The following is a 19221-nucleotide window of genomic DNA, read 5'->3' on the forward strand; positions in this document are numbered from 1 at the left end:
CAGGTCTCAAAAAAGTTGGCACGGGGGCAACAAATGGCTAAAAAAGCAAGCAGTTTTGAAAAGATTCAGCTGGGAGAACATCTAGTGATTAATTAAGTTTATTGATATCAGGTCTGTAACATGATTAGCTATAAAAGCTTTGTCTTTGAGAAGCAGAGTCTCTCAGAAGTAAAGATGGGCAGAGGCTCTCCAATCTGTGAAAGACTGCGTAAAAAAATTGTGGAAAACTTTAAAAACAATGTTCCTCAACGTCAAATTGCAAAGGCTTTGCAAATCTCATCATCTACAGTGCATAACATCATCAAAAGATTCAGAGAAACTGGAGAAATCTCTGTGCGTAAGGGACAAGGCCGGAGACCTTTATTGGATGCCGTGGTCTTCGGGCTCTCAGACGACACTGCATCACTCATCGGCATGATTGTGTCAATGACATTACTAAATGGGCCCAGGAATACTTTCAGAAACCACTGTCTGTAAACACAATCCGCCGTGCCATCAGCAGATGCCAACTAAAGCTCTATCATGCAAAAAGGAAGCCATATGTGAACATGGTCCAGAAGCGCCGTCGTGTCCTGTGGGCCAAGGCTCATTTAAAATTGACTTTTTCAAAGTGGAATAGTGTTTTATGGTCAGACGAGTCCAAATTTGACATTCTTGTTGGAAATCACAGACGCCGTGTCCTCCGGGCTAAAGAGGAGGGAGACCTTCCAGCATGTTATCAGCGTTCAGTTCAAAAGCCAGCATCTCTGATGGTATGGGGGTGCATAAGTGCATACGGTATGGGCAGCTTGCATGTTTTGGAAAGCTCTGTGAATGCTGAAAGGTATATAAAGGTTTTAGAGCAACATATGCTTCCCTCCAAACAACGTCTATTTCAGGGAAGGCCTTGTTTATTTCAGCAGGACAATGCAAAACCACATACTGCAGCTATAACAACAGCATGGCTTCGTCGTAGAAGAGTCCGGGTGCTAACCTGGCCTGCCTGCAGTCCAGATCTTTCACCGATAGAGAACATTTGGCGCATCATTAAACGAAAAATACGTCAAAGACGACCACGAACTCTTCAGCAGCTGGAAATCTATATAAGGCAAGAATGGGACCAAATTCCAACAGCAAAACTCCAGCAACTCATAGCCTCAATGCCCAGACGTCTTCAAACTGTTTTGAAAAGAAAAGGAGATGCTACACCATGGTAAACATGCCCCGTCCCAACTATTTTGAGACCTGTAGCAGAAATCAAAATTGAAATGAGCTAATTTTGTGCATAAAATTGTAAACTTTCTCAGTTTAAACATTTGCTATGTTATCTATGTTCTATTGTGAATAAAATATTGGCTCATGTGATTTGAAAGTCTTTTAGTTTTCATTTTATTAAAATTTAAAAAACGTCCCAACTTTTCCGGAATTCGGGTTGTATTAATATATTATTCCCTACATGACCATATTTTAGATCTCTTAATCCTACCCCATACCCAAACTTAACAACTACCTCACCATTAATAAGTAGCAAACTAGGAGTTCATCAAGGCAAACTCCATAGTTAATAGTTAGTTAAAGGGATAGTTCACCCAAAAATGTATTACTCACCATCATGCCGTTCCAAACCCGTAAGACCTTCTTTCATCTTCGGAACACAAATTATAAGATATTTTTGATGAAATCCTAGAGCTTTCTGACCTTAAAAAGACTGTGGAACTACCACATTCAAGGTACTTTAGTAAGGACATTGTCCATGTGACATCAGGGGTTCAGCCGTAATTTTAATAAAGTTACCAGAATACATTTTTGGTGCAAAGAAAACAAAAAAAAAATTTATTTAATTTTTTAATATGTAAAATGTACAAGATGACATTATAAGATAAGTAATTGTCAATTATTGTATTGTATTGTTTTTTTTTTGTATGTGGGTCTGATTAGTGCTTACTTTTGACATTTAAAAAAATCAAGAAAGATATTACTTAATGCAAACAGGCAAATTCATGAACTTCTGAATGGTATATATTCTTATTAGAGGATTAATGTTCGCTTCATGACTTTAACGTCCTTTTAGTGCATGGAGATTTTTTGTTGTCATAGAAACCACATTTGAACTTCAGTAAAGTGTGCATCATTCCAGCCTGATCTCTCCTTCTTCTGGTTATCATAACTGAGCTCAGAGTTGCTCTCAGCCATTTGTCATAATTATCAAGGGCTGCAGTATAAGCCCCTCCCCATTTCTGTAGCTAGCAAAGTAGCATTATTGCTCATACTTTGCACAAGGAAAAGCACATTAGAGATCTTAAAGTGACATACTATGCTGCCTTTAACCTTTTAAAGGAAATCCTTCTTAAATGAATACAAACGGCAAGTGTTTCTTCACTAAATTAGCGATGGTGGAAGCCCCTCGCACCATCTGCGATTAATGGTGCAGGTTGTTAATATTGTATCTGATGCAGGGGGTCCGGGTTGAGCTATGGAGATGATTCTTAATCAAGCGTAGCGCATGAGGGGTTGAGATAGGACTGTGTGCCGCTATTACTTCCTTCATTTTCCTGATGAATGGTGATTATGGGGATTTAGCCTCCAATGAGTTGGATATTGGTATGTCTACTGACCCCAGATCAGATTTACTCACTATTAGATTTAGTCTTAATGAGGTCTGATTTGACTCAAAGCGCTCGTCCAAATTGCTTCCGTGCGGCAGACGTAGATAAAACAGTGACTTTCCTGTGTTAAACTAAGAGCCTGTTTTTTACTCTCATTCGTCTCATTTCTACGCCAAAACCGATGGTAGGCTTGCAAAAAACTAATCAGCCATGAAGTTTCATGCTGATATTTTTCAGGCTTATCTGCCAGCATTAATAATACATACTTAATAATGTGGAGGATATTTCACTTCCTTTGACAGGCGAAATGTGCGGGTCATTTGATGTGACCTTTAGCAAAAGTGAGATATATCAAAATAGTGAGGAGGAGTATCCTTTTTTTATATTACAGATGAAATATTTAGCTATTTTTATATTTTTTCATTCAAGTTCACAGGTAAAGGGTGTGAATGAGACTTTCCAATTCACCCATTTCTGCAGGGGAAGCTTCACCACCGCACTGCTAAATAAGCATTCCTCTCAACAGCAGTGCTATAATCTGCGGGCCGAAATGCGCAGTCATAAACACACCTAGCATGAGATGGCTCGACAAGTCATGTTGTCATAATTACGCTAAGAGAGGATGTACGAATTTTCAACCTCAAACCAGAGGCCCCTTCAACTCCTAATCTTCCTGCATTGATTTTCAACGCATGAGCAGCCAATCAGGGGTGATTGAGCGCGCCTAACTGTCCAATGACGTGTGATTGAGACGCTCCCCTGATGAGCAATGAACATGGCACGATGTTGGTTTAGCAAGAAGCTGGGGAGGAATAAGTTTGGAAGATGCCTCTATTTCGGATGTCTAAAAAACACTCTAATGTTCAGATTAATCAAGTCGCAATCTGAACCCTGTTATTCAGGCTTCATTGAGCTATGCGTCCATTGTTTGTCATGTAGATGGTTTATGCAAATGAGGCTCAGTGACAGGAATTGCTGAAAAGGGAATCATTAAGAAACGGTGCATGTCTCTCTTAAAACTGTTCCTCCCGGCCCCTGCAGTTCCTCCCGGGATAGGGGAAGATAGAAAAGGGGTCTGAGGGGAAAAGAGATTGCAAATTAAAGTTTCCTAATAAAGTGCTTGTGAAAGCCAACTAATAATGAACAGAGTACAGAGGGCTAAAGTGGCTAGTCTGAATGCCATCAGGAGGCATCAAAATGGACGTCAGGCTCATTTGTATATTTGATTGATGCTCTGACTTGAAGCTGAAAAATCACCTTGTCTGCTTATAGGGAATTCGAGGAGAATAGAGGATTTGTGAAACAAGACGAGGTGAAACAGTTCCACTCAAAGCCAACATTGTTGGGTGTATCTTCAACTATGGGGACTTTTGACTCTGTGTTTTTTTTAAATATTAAACTTCTTCAAAATACACTTCAAACTTGGTATAATGCAAAATACAAAGCAAACTTTAAGTTGTCTACTAACTATACATGCATCACAGATAAATTCTGGCATTTTTCCCCTTGAACTGTCTGTCATCTCAAACCACCATTCATTCTGTGATGGAAATCATATTCTAATTCCATAACTAGTGTTTCATTAATCCTAAATATACACATTTTATAAAGAAGTTGGTGCAGTGTGAATTGACCTTAAACTATACTGTATATTTAAATAGAATTTACACCCAAAATTTTAAATTAACCAATGATTTGCTCACCCTCAAGCCATCCTAGGTGTATATGACTATCTTCCTTCAGATGAATATAATCGTAGTCATATTAAAAAAATGTCTGGCTCTTCTAAACTTTATAATGGCAGTGAATGGGATTTAATGTTTTTGACGTACAATAAAAGTGCATAAATCCAACATAAAAACTGCTCCACATAGTTCCAGAGGGTTAAGGAAGGCCTTCTGAACCATCAATGCTTTTTTGTATGAAAAAAATATCCATATTTAAAACTTTCTAAACTGTAATCAGAGTCCATTAACTGTTGTACATGCATACACAAGAGCATTGCCTTCCGGGGGATGATAATATATATTTTATTGTATTATTTTATATTTAAAAAATATATATTACAATTTTTAATGTTAAATGATAAACATTTTAAGGGGTATGAATAATTTGTGTTTATAGGCAAAATATATGTTTTATAATTTAATAAGCTTTAAGAAGCCAGACATTGAATACTGTGAAGATGGTTGAGATGGAATCAAGCACATTTGTGACCCTGGACTGCAAAACCAGTCTTAAGTTGCAGGGGTATATATTTAGCAATAGCCAAAAAAAACAAAACATTGTATGGGTCAAAACTATCGATTTTCCTTTTGTGCCAAAAATCATTCGAATATTAAGTAAAGATCATGTTCCATGAAGATTTTTAGTAAATTGCCTACCTTAAATATATCTCAACCTAATTTTTGATTAGTAATATGCATTGCTAAGAAATTCATTTGGACAACTTTAAAGGTGGTTTTCTCAGTATTTTGATTTCTTTGTACAATCAGATTCCAGATATGCAAATAATTGTATCTCGGCCAAATATTGTCCTATCCTAACAAACCTAATGGGACTGTTTCCCACCACAGTTAAAACCAAGCCTCAATACATGACACATTGCTGTCTGTAATTGATTGAGTTACAGGCTTTATCAATATATTGATCATATTTTATCAATATGTATTGATCATATAAAATAAAATACGACCTATACTAGGATGCTGGGACATGTTCAGTGCACTCTAAAAGCTAAAACTGATTTCTTCAGCTTCAGTAGTTCCCCTCGAATTCCCCTCTTTGTTTTTACATGCATCTTTTTACATAAATAAATAAGTAATTCTGTATGATGCTTTTTTATTTTTATTTTTTCTCACTGTGTTTAGATGTCTGAAAACCTCACGGTGCTTTATTGATCTACACTGTTTTTTATTCTCGGACTGTCCCACTCGTGTTGTGCTTGTTTGCCAGGCACCCCTAATTATTTCAGCACTCGCCTGCAAGTCTTCAGGGGCCATGATGTGTTTGTACAAGTGCGAGAGTATGCATAAACTCACCACTGTTTAATTCTACTTCTCAATTCTCTCTGTCTCTTCCTCCCACCCTGTTTTGTCCTTTCTTTTTCCCAGCTGAATGCGGTGGACGTTTTAAAGGGGAAACATCAGGACGCATTTTGTCACCAGGTTATCCGTTCCCCTATGACAACAATCTGCGCTGTACCTGGGTCGTCGAGGTGGATTCGGGCAACATCATCAGGTGCTGATAAGTATTCGCTTCCAGCTGTCCATCTGCTGTCTGTCTTCCTCTAGAATTAGCGATTGGAACATTACCGAGCCCATAAGAATGCAGCCAGCGAATTCAGCTGAGACCAGAGGTCTTTATCTATTAATAAAGCTCTAATGGCAGACCTGGCCATTGATGTACAGAGAGAAAAGGAGACATCAGATGAGCTGATGGTACCTCGTAAATCTCTTTGTTTACCACCTGCACGGCCAAACTCATTATAAAGCTTAAAACGCTGTTGCACTTTTAATGTTGCACTGCAAGTCAATAATTTTTCCTCTTTCCAATTCTCTCAGCAGCAAAAAGCTTTTTGAAATCACATACTCGTTCATTATTTGTTCATCTGCGGCTGATGTCTCGATCAGACCAGATTGCTAAATTGTTATCAAGGACTGCTGCTCAAAAAGGAGATGTGATTGTTCTCCTCAATTATTGAAACCTGGAGCATAATATATGCGATATGATTGTCTGACACTACCTCTGTGTGATTCTTCACTTTACATTTGACATTTTAGTATTATTGAGAGTATTTATTCCTGTTTTATTTAGTTTTTATAATAAACTTTAGTAGTTGTAGTAATTTTGCTATGTTTTTGTCTTGTTTTATGCATTGGAATAATAATGAATGGCACATCTGTTGTATGTCAGACAATCCTTAAGTTTCTATCACTGTAAATTGTATGACTGGATACATCCCCATGTGTTTATTTTTATATTAACAGCCTGCAGTTTCTAGCCTTCGACACCGAAGCGTCCCACGACATCCTGAGGGTATGGGACGGGCCTCCAGAGAATGAGATGTCTTTGAGGGAGGTGAGCGGCTCTCTGCTGCCGGAGAACATCCACAGCACCCTCAACATGGTTACCATTCAGTTCGAGACTGACTTCTACATCAGCAAGTCTGGATTTGCCATAGAGTTCTCAAGTGAGTAGATGTATTTTTTCTGAAGTTCTGATTGGAGCCCTGTATTTCGATTGACAGCATACAGTAACTGCTCATACAGTGCTAATTGATTGTTAATTGGTTTGAATGTGATTACAGGTTCGGTGGCCACTGCCTGCAGGGATCCAGGAGTGCCTATGAACGGCAGTCGTAATGGAGATGGTCGGGAGCCTGGAGACACTGTGACCTTTCAGTGTGATCCTGGGTATGAACTGCAGGGAGATGTAAAGATTACTTGCATCCAAGTGGAGAACCGCTACTATTGGCAACCAAGCCCTCCTGTCTGTATAGGTAAGAGCTTATATTGGAATTTAATTAAATGAATGAATCTGTCAGAATGAGTTTTTGGCTTTAGAATTATGCAGGCTATACTACAGCTACACAAATGTGTAACAGTGCATGTAACATCTGTGTGATCACTTTAAGTTATTATCAGAGGTGGGTAGAGTACCCAAAAACTGTACTCAAGTAAAAGTAAAAGTACTTCTAGAAATATTTACTCAAGTAAAAGTAAAAGTACTAGTCTTGAATAGTTACTTGAGTAAGAGTAAAAGAGTATCGGATAAAAAATCTACTCAAGTAGTTAGTTACTAGTTACTTTGGGTCATATATACTGAGCCTATTTTTATTTAGATATATAGATAAAATGTATGTAATGTATGTGTGTGTGTATAAATGTATATATTTCATCAGCCTTTACTCCAATTTATGTAATTTATTATAAAACCCTGTCTGTTTACTTAAGTAACAGATATAGGTGTCATGCCATAACATATTTTTAATACGACTGACTTTATATTAAATGTGAATTTAACATTGAAAGTTAATGTGATATAAATATTGCTACTAATCTTTCATTGTTCAGAAAGAGAGCAAATAACATTTACATTATTAAAGATCATTTTCACTGACAGTCTAGATTTCAATCACTCTCAGAAACTCCCATTAAATCACTGAAACTGTTAACACTGTGAAATCAATATCTTATTTACAGATTCGTACACACATCTGCACTTTGTTGTTTCTGACGAGAGAATTCACCAGAAAGAGGTATTCAGTCAGTGAGCGAGTGAAGGAAGCACCGGCATTTTAGCGATGACTCATCTGAACGCCTCTGATTGGCCAATGCTTTAATAAGCTCAAAAGAATCATGTGTGATTGGTTATAATGCGCAGTGCTGTAAAAACACATCTATCTCTGGCTCAGCGCCAGCAAGCGATCACAGATCTGAATTTAGCAGCTAATAAAATGACTCGCTGAACGTACTTGCACCAGTGTGATTGTATTAAAATTAATAAAATCTTAATCGGCTATTTTTTGTCTTTTGGAAGCTGCATTCAACTTGACTCCCCTCTGTTATAAGCCACACACGTACAACAAACTAATGTCACAGTGGTATCGTATACTGTAATCGAATGTAGCCCAAGTTATTACCTGTTAAACAGTAGACAGCACACGTGGTGTTCATCTAATAAGGATCTCCATCGCAAGCGAATAATAGCCTTTGCAGATTTGCTTTCATTTTAGTGCAGTTCCAGCCACGTTTTCAACGCTGCTGATGTTCCTAAACGTTACAACTCTGAGTGAACCGCTTCAGATGCTCAGCGCGTGCGGCAGGGAACTGAACGACTCATTCAAACTGATTCATGAACCAATTCACTCGTTTGCCAATTGGTTTGATCAAGCCTTTGAACAGAATTGACTCAAAAGAATGAATCATTCACGAATGGGCATCGCTCATTGCCCAGAGAAAAGTAGTCGGCGAGTTTGGAATAAACTGAAGCATTATAACATTTATTGCATTAAGATAAAGTAACGAGAGGAGCATCACCCACAGTAACGAAGTAAAAGTACAGATTTTTCCCCAAAAATTTACTCAAGTAAGAGTATAAAGTACCCATCTTTAAATATACTCCGAAAAGTATTAGTTACCGCAAAAAAATTACTCAAGTAAATGTAACGAAGTAAATGTAACGAAGTAAATGTAACTCGTTACTACCCACCTCTGGTTATTATATTATATTAAACAAACATAACAATTAAATAAATTGATTAAAAATGTCAGTATGGGTAACAGGCTAGTTTGGGACCAAATGTTGGTTTGTATAAAATATATTTAATTAACAGTTAATTTTCCTGCATTTTTTAGTTATTTATTTACTTGGTGTCACAATTTTTAAAGATTGTGATGAGCACAAATCAAGTGACACAAATACAATTTTGTATTTTGGCCATTTAATTTTTATTTATAGGCACCTTTAATGACACTCAAGGTGTCAAGGACATTTTACTGTAATGAATTGAATACTGATTCAACGAAGTTATCTCTAAATTAGGATGTTAATTGTTATGATTTTAATTGCTAGATGCATACAGTCAAACAGACCTCTGATACAGATATATGTGTTTAAAGCTATTTTCATGATAAATAATAGTTTAATAAACAACAGTTTACTCAAAAAGGGGATTTGTGTCCCTGATGCTTTTAAAAAGGCATGATAGTGTATTGTATTTGTACACTGTATGCCATTTGCTGATCTGTAAACATTAGACAAAGCTTCATACATAAGAAGCATTGTTTTACTTATTTTCATAATGCATATTCATGATTTTGAGACATCTCAGAGTTAATTGGTACATATTGCTTTAGATGTTGACAATAGAACTTGTGTGTAAAAAGTGCTCTAAAATTAGGCAGTTTTTATCAGGCCATTCTCAAGAGCTGTATGCAAACTGAGCGACCCAACACCATTGAGATTCCTTATCATCTCTGTGACAGGAAAGTGTGCCCAAATGAATGAATATCAAGTTACGAGATACGGATTGTCTCTTTCTTTTAAAAGATACTTCATTTTGGAAGCAGGAAAGTGAGGGTACAGGATTTTCATCTTATCCTTTCATATTCTAAATAACCTTTCTCTCTTGCTGTAGTTCTCATTCTCATCTATAAGATATGAGCGCTTTACATGGCCCGGTTCCTCAGAGGAGCTTAACATTTTCTCAATATCTCTGTCACTGCATGTTCACTCCAGCTCCCTTTCTCTGGGCTCCTGGTTCGCACAGATGTTCATGCCGCATGTTTTAATAAGAGATTCTCCTCATGTGTTACTAATGCCCATATGCTGCTGATATGAGTCCTCTGTGTTTTCCCAGCTCCGTGTGGGGGCAATCTCACCGGTTCCTCTGGGTTTATTCTGTCGCCCAACTTCCCTCATCCATACCCGCACAGCAAGGACTGTGACTGGCTCATAGCCGTCAACTCTGATTATGTCCTGTCTCTTGCATTCATCAGGTAAAGAAATCTATAAGCTATTCTATATGGCTGTGGTATTGCTTCAGATTGGTGATGATCCACTTCAAGTCGAACAACCCTAAAGCTTCAATGGACCATTCATAAAGAACCATTTTCTTCACTCCTGAATGAATCAGCCATTTGAACGAATCGAATGAATGAATAAATGACTCGATGACTGAATCATTAAGACATTTACCACCACCTATTGGCAGTTTTAGTTTATTATTTAGAGTATCATTTCATTTAAGAAATGATTTCATATTTCCATAGTAATAATAATACAATTAATAAAATAAATTATTAAAGGTATTCACCCACCCCAAAATTAATTGTCATCATTTACTCACCCTAATGGTCCAAAACAGAATATGTAAAATAAAAAAAATGTAAACTAAATATTTGTTGTTGAAACTACTTTTTGTAATGTCTGTTTGAAGCTTTGATGATCCTTTGTGATTTAATTATCTTCTCTTCTGAAGAATTCTCTTCTGCTCTTCTCACCAAGCCTGAATTTATTTGATTCACAATACAGCAAAAGCAGTTATATTCTGAAAAATCTTTACCATTTTAAATAACTGCTTTCTATTGGAATTTATTTTACAATATAATTTATTCCTGTGATTTCAAACTGAATTTTAGCATCATTGCTCTAGTCACATGATCCTTCAGAAATCATTCTAATAGAGTGTATAATGTTACAAAAGCTTTTTACTTCAGTCAAATGAAGATCTCTTGATCTTTCTATTCTATTCAGGAAACCTGAAAAAAAAGACTCACCTTAAATATTGATGATAATAAAAAACAAACATTTATACAGTATATATATATATATATATACTTTTTTTTCTTTATAGATTCATAATAAATAAAAATAAAAAACATATTCTGGAACTTATATCGCAACTGAATTTTTATAAGATGTGTTTTTATGCACCATTTATAGACAATCAGATATATATTAGCAGCTTCAGAATGCTAATTCAGAATGCTGTTCATCCCTGCAGAATGAACAGGGAGGTTTGTATATTTACCTCTGGTGTCCAGGAAGATTTGTGAATGCAGACAGTGAGGTTCTTGGTCACAAGGTTAATACCAGCTGAACCCTCTGTTGTTTTGGGGTCGACAAGTTTTAAATTGTGGCCAATGAGACAGTAAGACGCACTGAAATAATCTTGCGGTGCGCGTATTCCTGGCCTTTCGTTTATGCCCTTATTTGAGCTATAATATCTCAAACTGATTTTGAAGTTCATGAGTTCATTTAGAGGCTGCTGTGTCTTAAGGCTGAATTCAAAATGAGCGCCCACAGTGTCCTTCGACATGGCCGCAGTTGGCATGTTGAGTAATTATGTAGTGTCGAAGGCTATCACTGTCTAAATTAAAATGCATTTCATGTCTGGGAGAGATAATGAGCCCAGCTGGAATTCTTTGCTCATTTTGTCTGTAATGAACCTGACGGTGGTCCTTGTTTTTTTACTTCCCCTCGTCCTGCCTTAAAGGTGTAGAGCGGTGTCTCTGCCTTGAGTGATGTGACCAATTAGTATAAAAGCAGGGTTGATAAATTTCCTTCACAGTCCAATCATGTTGCTAATTATGTCCATTTTTCATTTAGCCAACACGTAGAGATGCTCAAGCCGCAAGCAGGATTCTCCGTCCAGCCGGGGTCAGTGTGAGGTTAAGTTCTAGTGCTGTAGGAGTTTGTCCTTTTTGACAGTAGCATAGTCCTCCCTCCACGTTAATGCTTATAGCACCGCTAGCTTGCGATTCCCATCCACCTGGATCAAAGGGTGTCGCAAGGGTCTAGTCCAGGCGTGAGGCCGTGGAATATTAATCAGGATTCGCACGCAGTCAGCAGAAGAAGAAGTGCTTAGGTTTCAGCATTTCTCCCTCTGAATATCAGTTTCTCACGCTAGCACTCTGAAATATCAGCGGCTGCTGAACGTATAAACTTTGCCTCTTCTTCTCTTTGACTCATCATCTAAGAGCAGTTCCTTTAATGACAGCGATAACTCAAAAACAATCTTCCGTTCTGCCTGTGTGTCACAATTGACAACATTTATCACAACAGGAGCTGCCATTTGAGGCTCTTCTGTGAGTTTTCTGCGCCTAATATTTTTCAAAACCTTCACAGCTACTAGTTAAAGCCATACATCAGCCCCAAAACAGATGATGAAGAACTTTTTCAGGGGATAATTTATATATTTTTATTAATTTTTTATTTTTTTTACCTAGCCCAGCAGGTAGTGTCATTCTCATGGTTGGCATTGCATCTGAAGTAGCCTCTTTCTCATTTGAATTTTGTCCTCTCTCTGAGTAAATAAGCATGTTGGAATTCTGCCAGAAGGGCAATGTCTCAAACAGGTTTCTAATAAATAGCTCTCGTTCGGTTCCATCTCAAAGACTTTCATTACACAGTCCATTACTGGCTTCTTTCTCCTTAAAAAAATCCACAATATGAAATATGTCCACAATGAAATTGGAAATGAACAATACATGCGCACCAGCCCTCCGAAAAAAAAAGTGCCCTCTTTTAGTAACACTACAAATGTAATCCCAGCTGAGTGTCTCTCTATTTAGCAACAATCAACCTGATTACTGCACAAATAATTGTTTTCTGATTGACAGCTACAGAGGGTATGTAGTAGGGGAAAAAACCAATGCATCTGTTTATCAGAAATTAATGGCTTTTTTAATGTGCTGTAAAGGATCTTATCCTGTGTATGAATTATCCTATAATAACCCCTAAGCAGTGGATGCTGGTGCAGTGAAGTGTGGAAGGCATGCTTAGCATTCTCTCTCTGCATAATGGCAGAAAAAGGGGGTGTAAATCTGATTCAGTCACAATCCATCTCATGCAAATGACTCCACTGATGGGCGAGACCTTATCATTTCACCTTACTGCAAATGAAAAGGTGCAAGTGTTTATATGTGTGGCTCTCTGTCTTGGAAATTTCAGAGCATAGCTGAGATGCTGATACTGTGCTGGGAGATTTTAAATCTGAGTTTTAGAAGTATGCGAACGCTGGCATTCAATGCCTGGATATTTATTTAGGATGTTCAACCTTAATGTTAACTGTCATGCAGGCCATATGGACAATACAGGGACAAACCTCAACCAAGTTTGCATGTATAACAGGCATTTAGGTGGAGAGGTATTTAATCATCACTCCTCTTTTTGTAATTTCATTTTCTAAAATTAGTTTTGTGATTAATGTTTATTTATTAATATTATATTTATTAATATTATTTTTTATTAAGATTCATTTTCAAGATTTTAAGATTGTGTTTAATTATTTAAAAGTATCAGTATTCAAATGTCATTTAATAGTACTAATACTAATAACAATACTTGTTAAAAAAAATTTATGATATTCTGTTATATTTATATACATTTTTACATTGTTGTTGTTGTCAATTCTGTGGGAATAAAATGTGTCTGTGAGTATATATATATATATTCATTGTTGTTTGGGCTCCCTTATCATTCCAAAACAGGCTTCAGTTGCTTTATACAGGTTTTACTTTATACTGCAGTCTGCAAAGTTGATCTCAGGACTCGAATATCCAGATCACAGCCTAGCTTTTGATCCCTCTATTCAGAAATCTCCTCTTTGATCATCTATCCTAGCTTCAGCATAGAGCCCAACTACGACTTCTTGTATATCTACGATGGACCGGACAGCAACAGCCAACTGATCGGGAGCTTTCAGGACAGCAAGCTTCCAGAACGAATAGAGAGCAGCTCCAACACCATGTACCTGGCCTTTCGCAGTGATGGCTCTGTCAGCTACACCGGCTTCCACCTGGAGTACAAAGGTAGACCCTGACATTTTGAGAGCCTAAATGTCTAAACCCTTAATTAAATACAGTATATTACACATATATATCGAACTGCAAAGGGAAGTCAGGCTGTGACTAGTATTCCAGCTCCAAAGATAAAGCTCCTAAAAGGCTTTTTGTTAGAAGAAAAATTTGTTTATTTTGAAAAGAATTCTTTCAACCAATAATCATTCTGCAATCTAAGCTATGCCTAAAGTGATTTTCAGCCCTTACTTTTCCTGCACCTTCTTTCCATCTCACACAGCTAAGCTGAGGGAGTCATGCTTTGATCCCGGTAATGTGATGAATGGCACACGGTTGGGCAGTGACTACAAGCTGGGTTCCACCGTGACCTTCTACTGTGAGGCAGGCTATGTCCTCCAGGGCTATTCCACGCTTACCTGCATTATGGGTGATGATGGCAGGCCTGGCTGGAACAGGGGACTGCCCAGCTGTCAAGGTAGGGTCTGCAAGTAAAGATGGATGTGTGGGAGAATCTCTGAGAATAAACAGTTTGGGCCTGCTGCCGAAGACCAAAGAAAATTAGTCAAACTCATAAAATGGCTTATGCATGCTTTACTTGCCAAGATCTGTTCTATCAAGGCTAGTGTCTCAAAAATAGCAGTTCATCATGAATGTTGAAGCATAAAGTAAAGAGTGATCTGGGTGTTTGTGTGAACAGCACCATGTGGAAGTCGCTCCACTGGGACAGAAGGAACCGTGCTGTCACCGAATTTCCCAAGGAACTACACAACGGGACAGAGCTGTGTGTACTCTATCTCTGTACCCAGGGAGTTTGGTAAGTAAATGAAAATACGAAACAAAATTGCTGTTTCGCAATGCAGCAAAGCCAAAATAATATGGAGTTATGCGTTTAATGTGTTTGGTGTCTTTATCATACAAATTCTTAGGGCTTTTTGTGACAGGGATATTGTGTTGGACAATTTTGGGCGTCTCTCTTTATTTTGTTTGGATATGGTTTTAAACGTTTAACCATTTGACCATTTTAACAAACACACATATATTTTGTACATATGACACTATTACATTCAAATGAATGTTCGCAGTCATTTTGAGTGTATAAAATCATATTAAATATCATACCTTTGCTATTAAATCTCAAACAGTATGCCCTTGTAAAAAAGTGTGCTTAATTAAGTGTACACTTGTAGTGTACATAACATTTTGAAAGTAGATTTTTAAGACTGTACTTGTAGAAAATATAAGATTAATGAAATAAAAATGTTAAAAAACACGTACCGTCAAGCCAAAATTTAGTCAGACAACTTCAGCATTTTCACATTATCACACATTATCTCACAATCAAAACATGGTTATATCAGAGTGTCTGAATCATTTTTGGTCCCAAATTTGTATCAATTTTACTTTATTTTGCTATCCTCACTTACATACATGAACTAAAGTGTCCCGACACATTACTAAAAAAGAAATATATATATACATATATAAAATTAAATCTGGTGTCTGAATAATTTTTGGTTTGACTGTAAATTGACTTAGAGTACATTTGCATGACTGTTTATTACTTGGGTTACTTTAAAGTACATTTTAAATCATTGTTTGTCTTTTGTTGTTTTCGAAGGCAACAGAAGTAATTATGAAATTACAAATGAAGATGTGCTTAAGATCTACTTAAAGTGGTCAAAATGGCAATCTAAAGTTCTTCCAATGACATTCAATATACATTTTAAGAAATTTTTAGCTAATTGCAGTTGAAATGCAATGAAAATACTTCAGTGTGCACTTAAAGTTAGTATATATTTTAAGTATATTATTTCTGTAATAAGTACTCTTTTTAAAAGTATGCTGAAGTGTACTTCTTCCACAAGGACGAGTCTCATCTGAACTATGTTAAAGTATGCTATCTGCTGTATTCATTTCTATACATTTGATTAGCTCTTTTCTAAACAGGAGGTGTGTAGCTTAGCAACTAGCTTCCTCATCTTTCTTTTATTGAAAGCCATACTGTTGCACAGTAAGAATATTACATAGTCTGAGAGTGTAGTCAGTCTGGTGTCAGCGTTGCTGTGTCACTGCACAAAGACCAGACCTTCCAAACCAACAGATGAAAAAGAGATGAGGGTTTGAACTGAAATTAATTTTAGTACCATATGCAGCTCTAATTCAAAGCTAATAATTTAAAGTAGTCTGAGTAGCTGGCTAAACAGAACCAGCTATATTAATCTACCTATAGGAATAGTTCAGGCAAACCCTTATGACTTTCTTTCTTCAGTAGAACATGAAATATGTCTTCTTTTGTGTTCCACAGGAAAAAGAAAGTCTTCCAGGTTTGAAACGACTTCAGGGTAAAACAAAAAATGACAGAATTAAAATTTTTGAGTGTACTATCCCGTTAAAAATATAGAAGCAAATGTAGATTTTTTTTTTTTGTAGTTATGTGCCACCCAGAATCCTTGACCTGCTGTATTCCAGACAGACTTGAAATGTTTGCAGACAGCCTATGATTGTAATATCCAGCCACCAGTTGGAAAATAGTAGAGAGATGAAAGTATGAAACGAGAAAGCACTTCAAACCTCCCAGTCCCGGTCTCTTATCTTAAGGTTCATTTTTGTGCTAAAAGAAAGCCACTTTTCTCTCTCAGTCCTATACCAAGAAGGCTATTGTTTTATGAGGTATGTGGTGCTGAAAGGATAGAAACCATGACACAAAAAAAAAACTCCTCTGTAAACGTTGCTGTCAGTTTAACTGTTATGGGGATTTTGGACCTCCCTCACAAGCATCGTTTGGCATTATGTGAGCTGTATATGATGTCTCCCTCGAGGCCCATCGTACTCTGATGGAAGGTCCTAAATGGGATAGATGTCAGTTGAATTCAAGTCTTCATAAAAAGCAAACAAAAAGTGAAAAACATGATAGCTTTGCAAATGAAAAGGCTTGAAAATGAATAGTCAGCAGCTGAGGTGTTTTAGCCCCTGAAACGCATACATCACACCAATAAACTCGCCATGCCATTTTAAACATTGGCATATGTACACGTAGTACTAAACATACTGTGAAATATCGCCTGCCTGTTCAGTTCTAAACATAAATATTGACATATTCAAATTTCTTTACTATACTCTAAAGTATTTCTGTCAAATGCGTGGGATGCAGATTGTGGCATTGCTTTTTTCTTACTAGAACCAACAGCAATAAAAATATCAGTACTACCAAGTAAGTGCAAGGGAAACATGCATATTTGCACTGGTTTCCAAAAGGATGTTTGGACAAAATTCTGAATTTAATAGGAATAGTTCACCCAAAAATTACAATTCTGTCATTATCTGCTCACCTTTATGGCATTCCAATCTTGTATGACACTCTTTCTTAAGTAGACAAAAAAGAAGATTAAAAAAATATTCTCGTATGTTCCACAGAAGAAATAAAGACATAAAGGTTTGAGGTAAATTGTGAGCAAATTTTTTGAATAAACTAGCCTTTTAAGAATTGCCTTAAAGGTGCTCTAAGTGATGTCACACATTTTTTAGGCCAAAACATTTTTTGTCACATCCAGCAAACATCTCCTCACTATCCTCTAGCTGCTTGTCCCCTGAACACACTGTAAAAAAAACGGGGTCTCTCTAGACACCACAGGCTCCACAAACAACAAGAAAAACAAACTGGGCTCACCCGCACCACAAAACATAACAAACCGTTCCAGCCAATAACCGACAAGATAGATTTGGGGGTGGGGTTTGGGGGGTTAGTGCACGGATGAGGAGGAGGGAGGGTCTAGCTAGCCTCCGTTTTGTTTGACAACAATTTGAACGTCAACAAGAAGTTACGACTCCCGACATCGCTTAGAGCACCTTTAATTTAAAATGCAGGAATTAAAATGCACAGACAACATGGTGCGCAGACAAAGTAATTCTTCTGGTATTTCGATGGATTTTAACCCCAGGTAAATAGTACCTGAGATCTAGACATAAACGGTCTCAGCAATTTGTCTTGTTCCCCAGAGCTGCAGTTCAAGCCATTAGTAATGATTGGAATTGCAAAAGGGCTGAGGTTCTTTTACATTAACGAATAATTAGTAAACCATGCCTATCTTTCAAAGTGATATCTGCTTAAAATTATCTACAAAGGTACATCCATTATGCTCAATTAACAGGTAAATATCACATAGTGTGTTAAAAAAAAAAAAAAAAGAATAAATGCAGTCTTGGTACATTGTTCGTCAACAGTTCTGTTAGTTCAAATCACTCAGTGTGCAAGTTAAACAAGCTAAAGCTAATAGAGCAGAAGAAAGAAAAACTAACACAAATAGAGGTGGAAAAAGAGAGAGAAGAAATCCAGGACGGGAGATAAGTCTAGTTTGTGCTGATGCTGCTGAGCCTCTGCCTGGTGGACACCTGCTGGGAGGGGGAGCATTCCATTATCATGCACCTGAAGTATCGTCAAACATCCAGGCCAAGAGAGGGAACGATTAAAAGCTTAAAGTGCCTTGTAGAACAAAGCCTGGGCTGAGCATTTGTGTTAGAGTGGAGATAAATATCGTATGGTTGTCATAAAAGCTTTTGTTTTGTCAAAATCAAAAACGGCATGGAAGCAGATCATATAAGCCAGAGAAGTTCAGCTTTGTGTATTTATTTCTAAAATATTTTGCAACCAGTCTGCTGGTTTTTATTGGTGGCTGTGAATTGGGCGTAGAATGGCACGCACAATCATTTGAAACTGGGAAAGAATCCTAAAAACTGGCATTGCCATTGCTGAGAGTAGTTTTTTGGCACACAAGACTGGTGGTCGAACCTATATGGCTTATTTAATGGGCAATACCGATGTCTAGAGAGAGCAAAGTGCCTGATATAGTGCTAATATGTGTACATTTATATAAACATTTATTCATTTGGCAAATGCCTTTTATCTAAAGTGAACCACAAATGAGGAGGAATGTAACTAAGTCATTCATCCTTGAGAGACAAAACTGTGATTCAGAGTTTCACAGTTGCTGGGAAAAGTATAAAAGTATGTGTTAGATTCGGGGAAACACTGCAAGGCAGAGTAAAGAAAGTATAGTACAGTACTAAGTGCTGTACAGTAAGTTCAGTCATAGTTTTGGAGTGGAGTGCTCATGAAGGGGTTGTGAAGGGGAGTTTTTTCGAAGGTAAAAAGGGATTGTGTGTTTCTTGATGCCGTTGGGAAGATCTTTCTACCATCGAGGTTTACTGACTGAAGATTCAGGAAGGGAATTTTGTGCCTCTTTTTAGTGATACCATGAAGCATAGTTTTTGCACTGACTGCAGATTTCTGGAGGCAATGTGTGTAAGCAGAAGTGAGTATAGATAGAACTGTA

The 19221-nt window shown here is 37.2% G+C and overlaps 1 protein-coding gene across 1 annotated transcript in view; it reads left to right on the plus strand.

Moving 5' to 3' along the window:
* csmd3b (CUB and Sushi multiple domains 3b) overlaps positions 1 to 19221 on the plus strand; it is a 423699-nt gene that overhangs the window by 297960 nt on the left and 106518 nt on the right. Inside the window, exons 25-31 of the mRNA XM_059556241.1 lie at positions 5699 to 5825; positions 6575 to 6777; positions 6895 to 7086; positions 9949 to 10087; positions 13716 to 13903; positions 14172 to 14366; positions 14589 to 14705. Coding sequence (XP_059412224.1) covers positions 5699 to 5825; positions 6575 to 6777; positions 6895 to 7086; positions 9949 to 10087; positions 13716 to 13903; positions 14172 to 14366; positions 14589 to 14705 — 1161 coding nt within the window. The remainder of the gene's footprint in view (positions 1 to 5698; positions 5826 to 6574; positions 6778 to 6894; positions 7087 to 9948; positions 10088 to 13715; positions 13904 to 14171; positions 14367 to 14588; positions 14706 to 19221) is intronic.

The sequence above is a fragment of the Carassius carassius genome, chromosome 8 (genome assembly GCF_963082965.1).
Source record: "Carassius carassius chromosome 8, fCarCar2.1, whole genome shotgun sequence".
Lineage (NCBI taxonomy): Eukaryota > Metazoa > Chordata > Actinopteri > Cypriniformes > Cyprinidae > Carassius > Carassius carassius.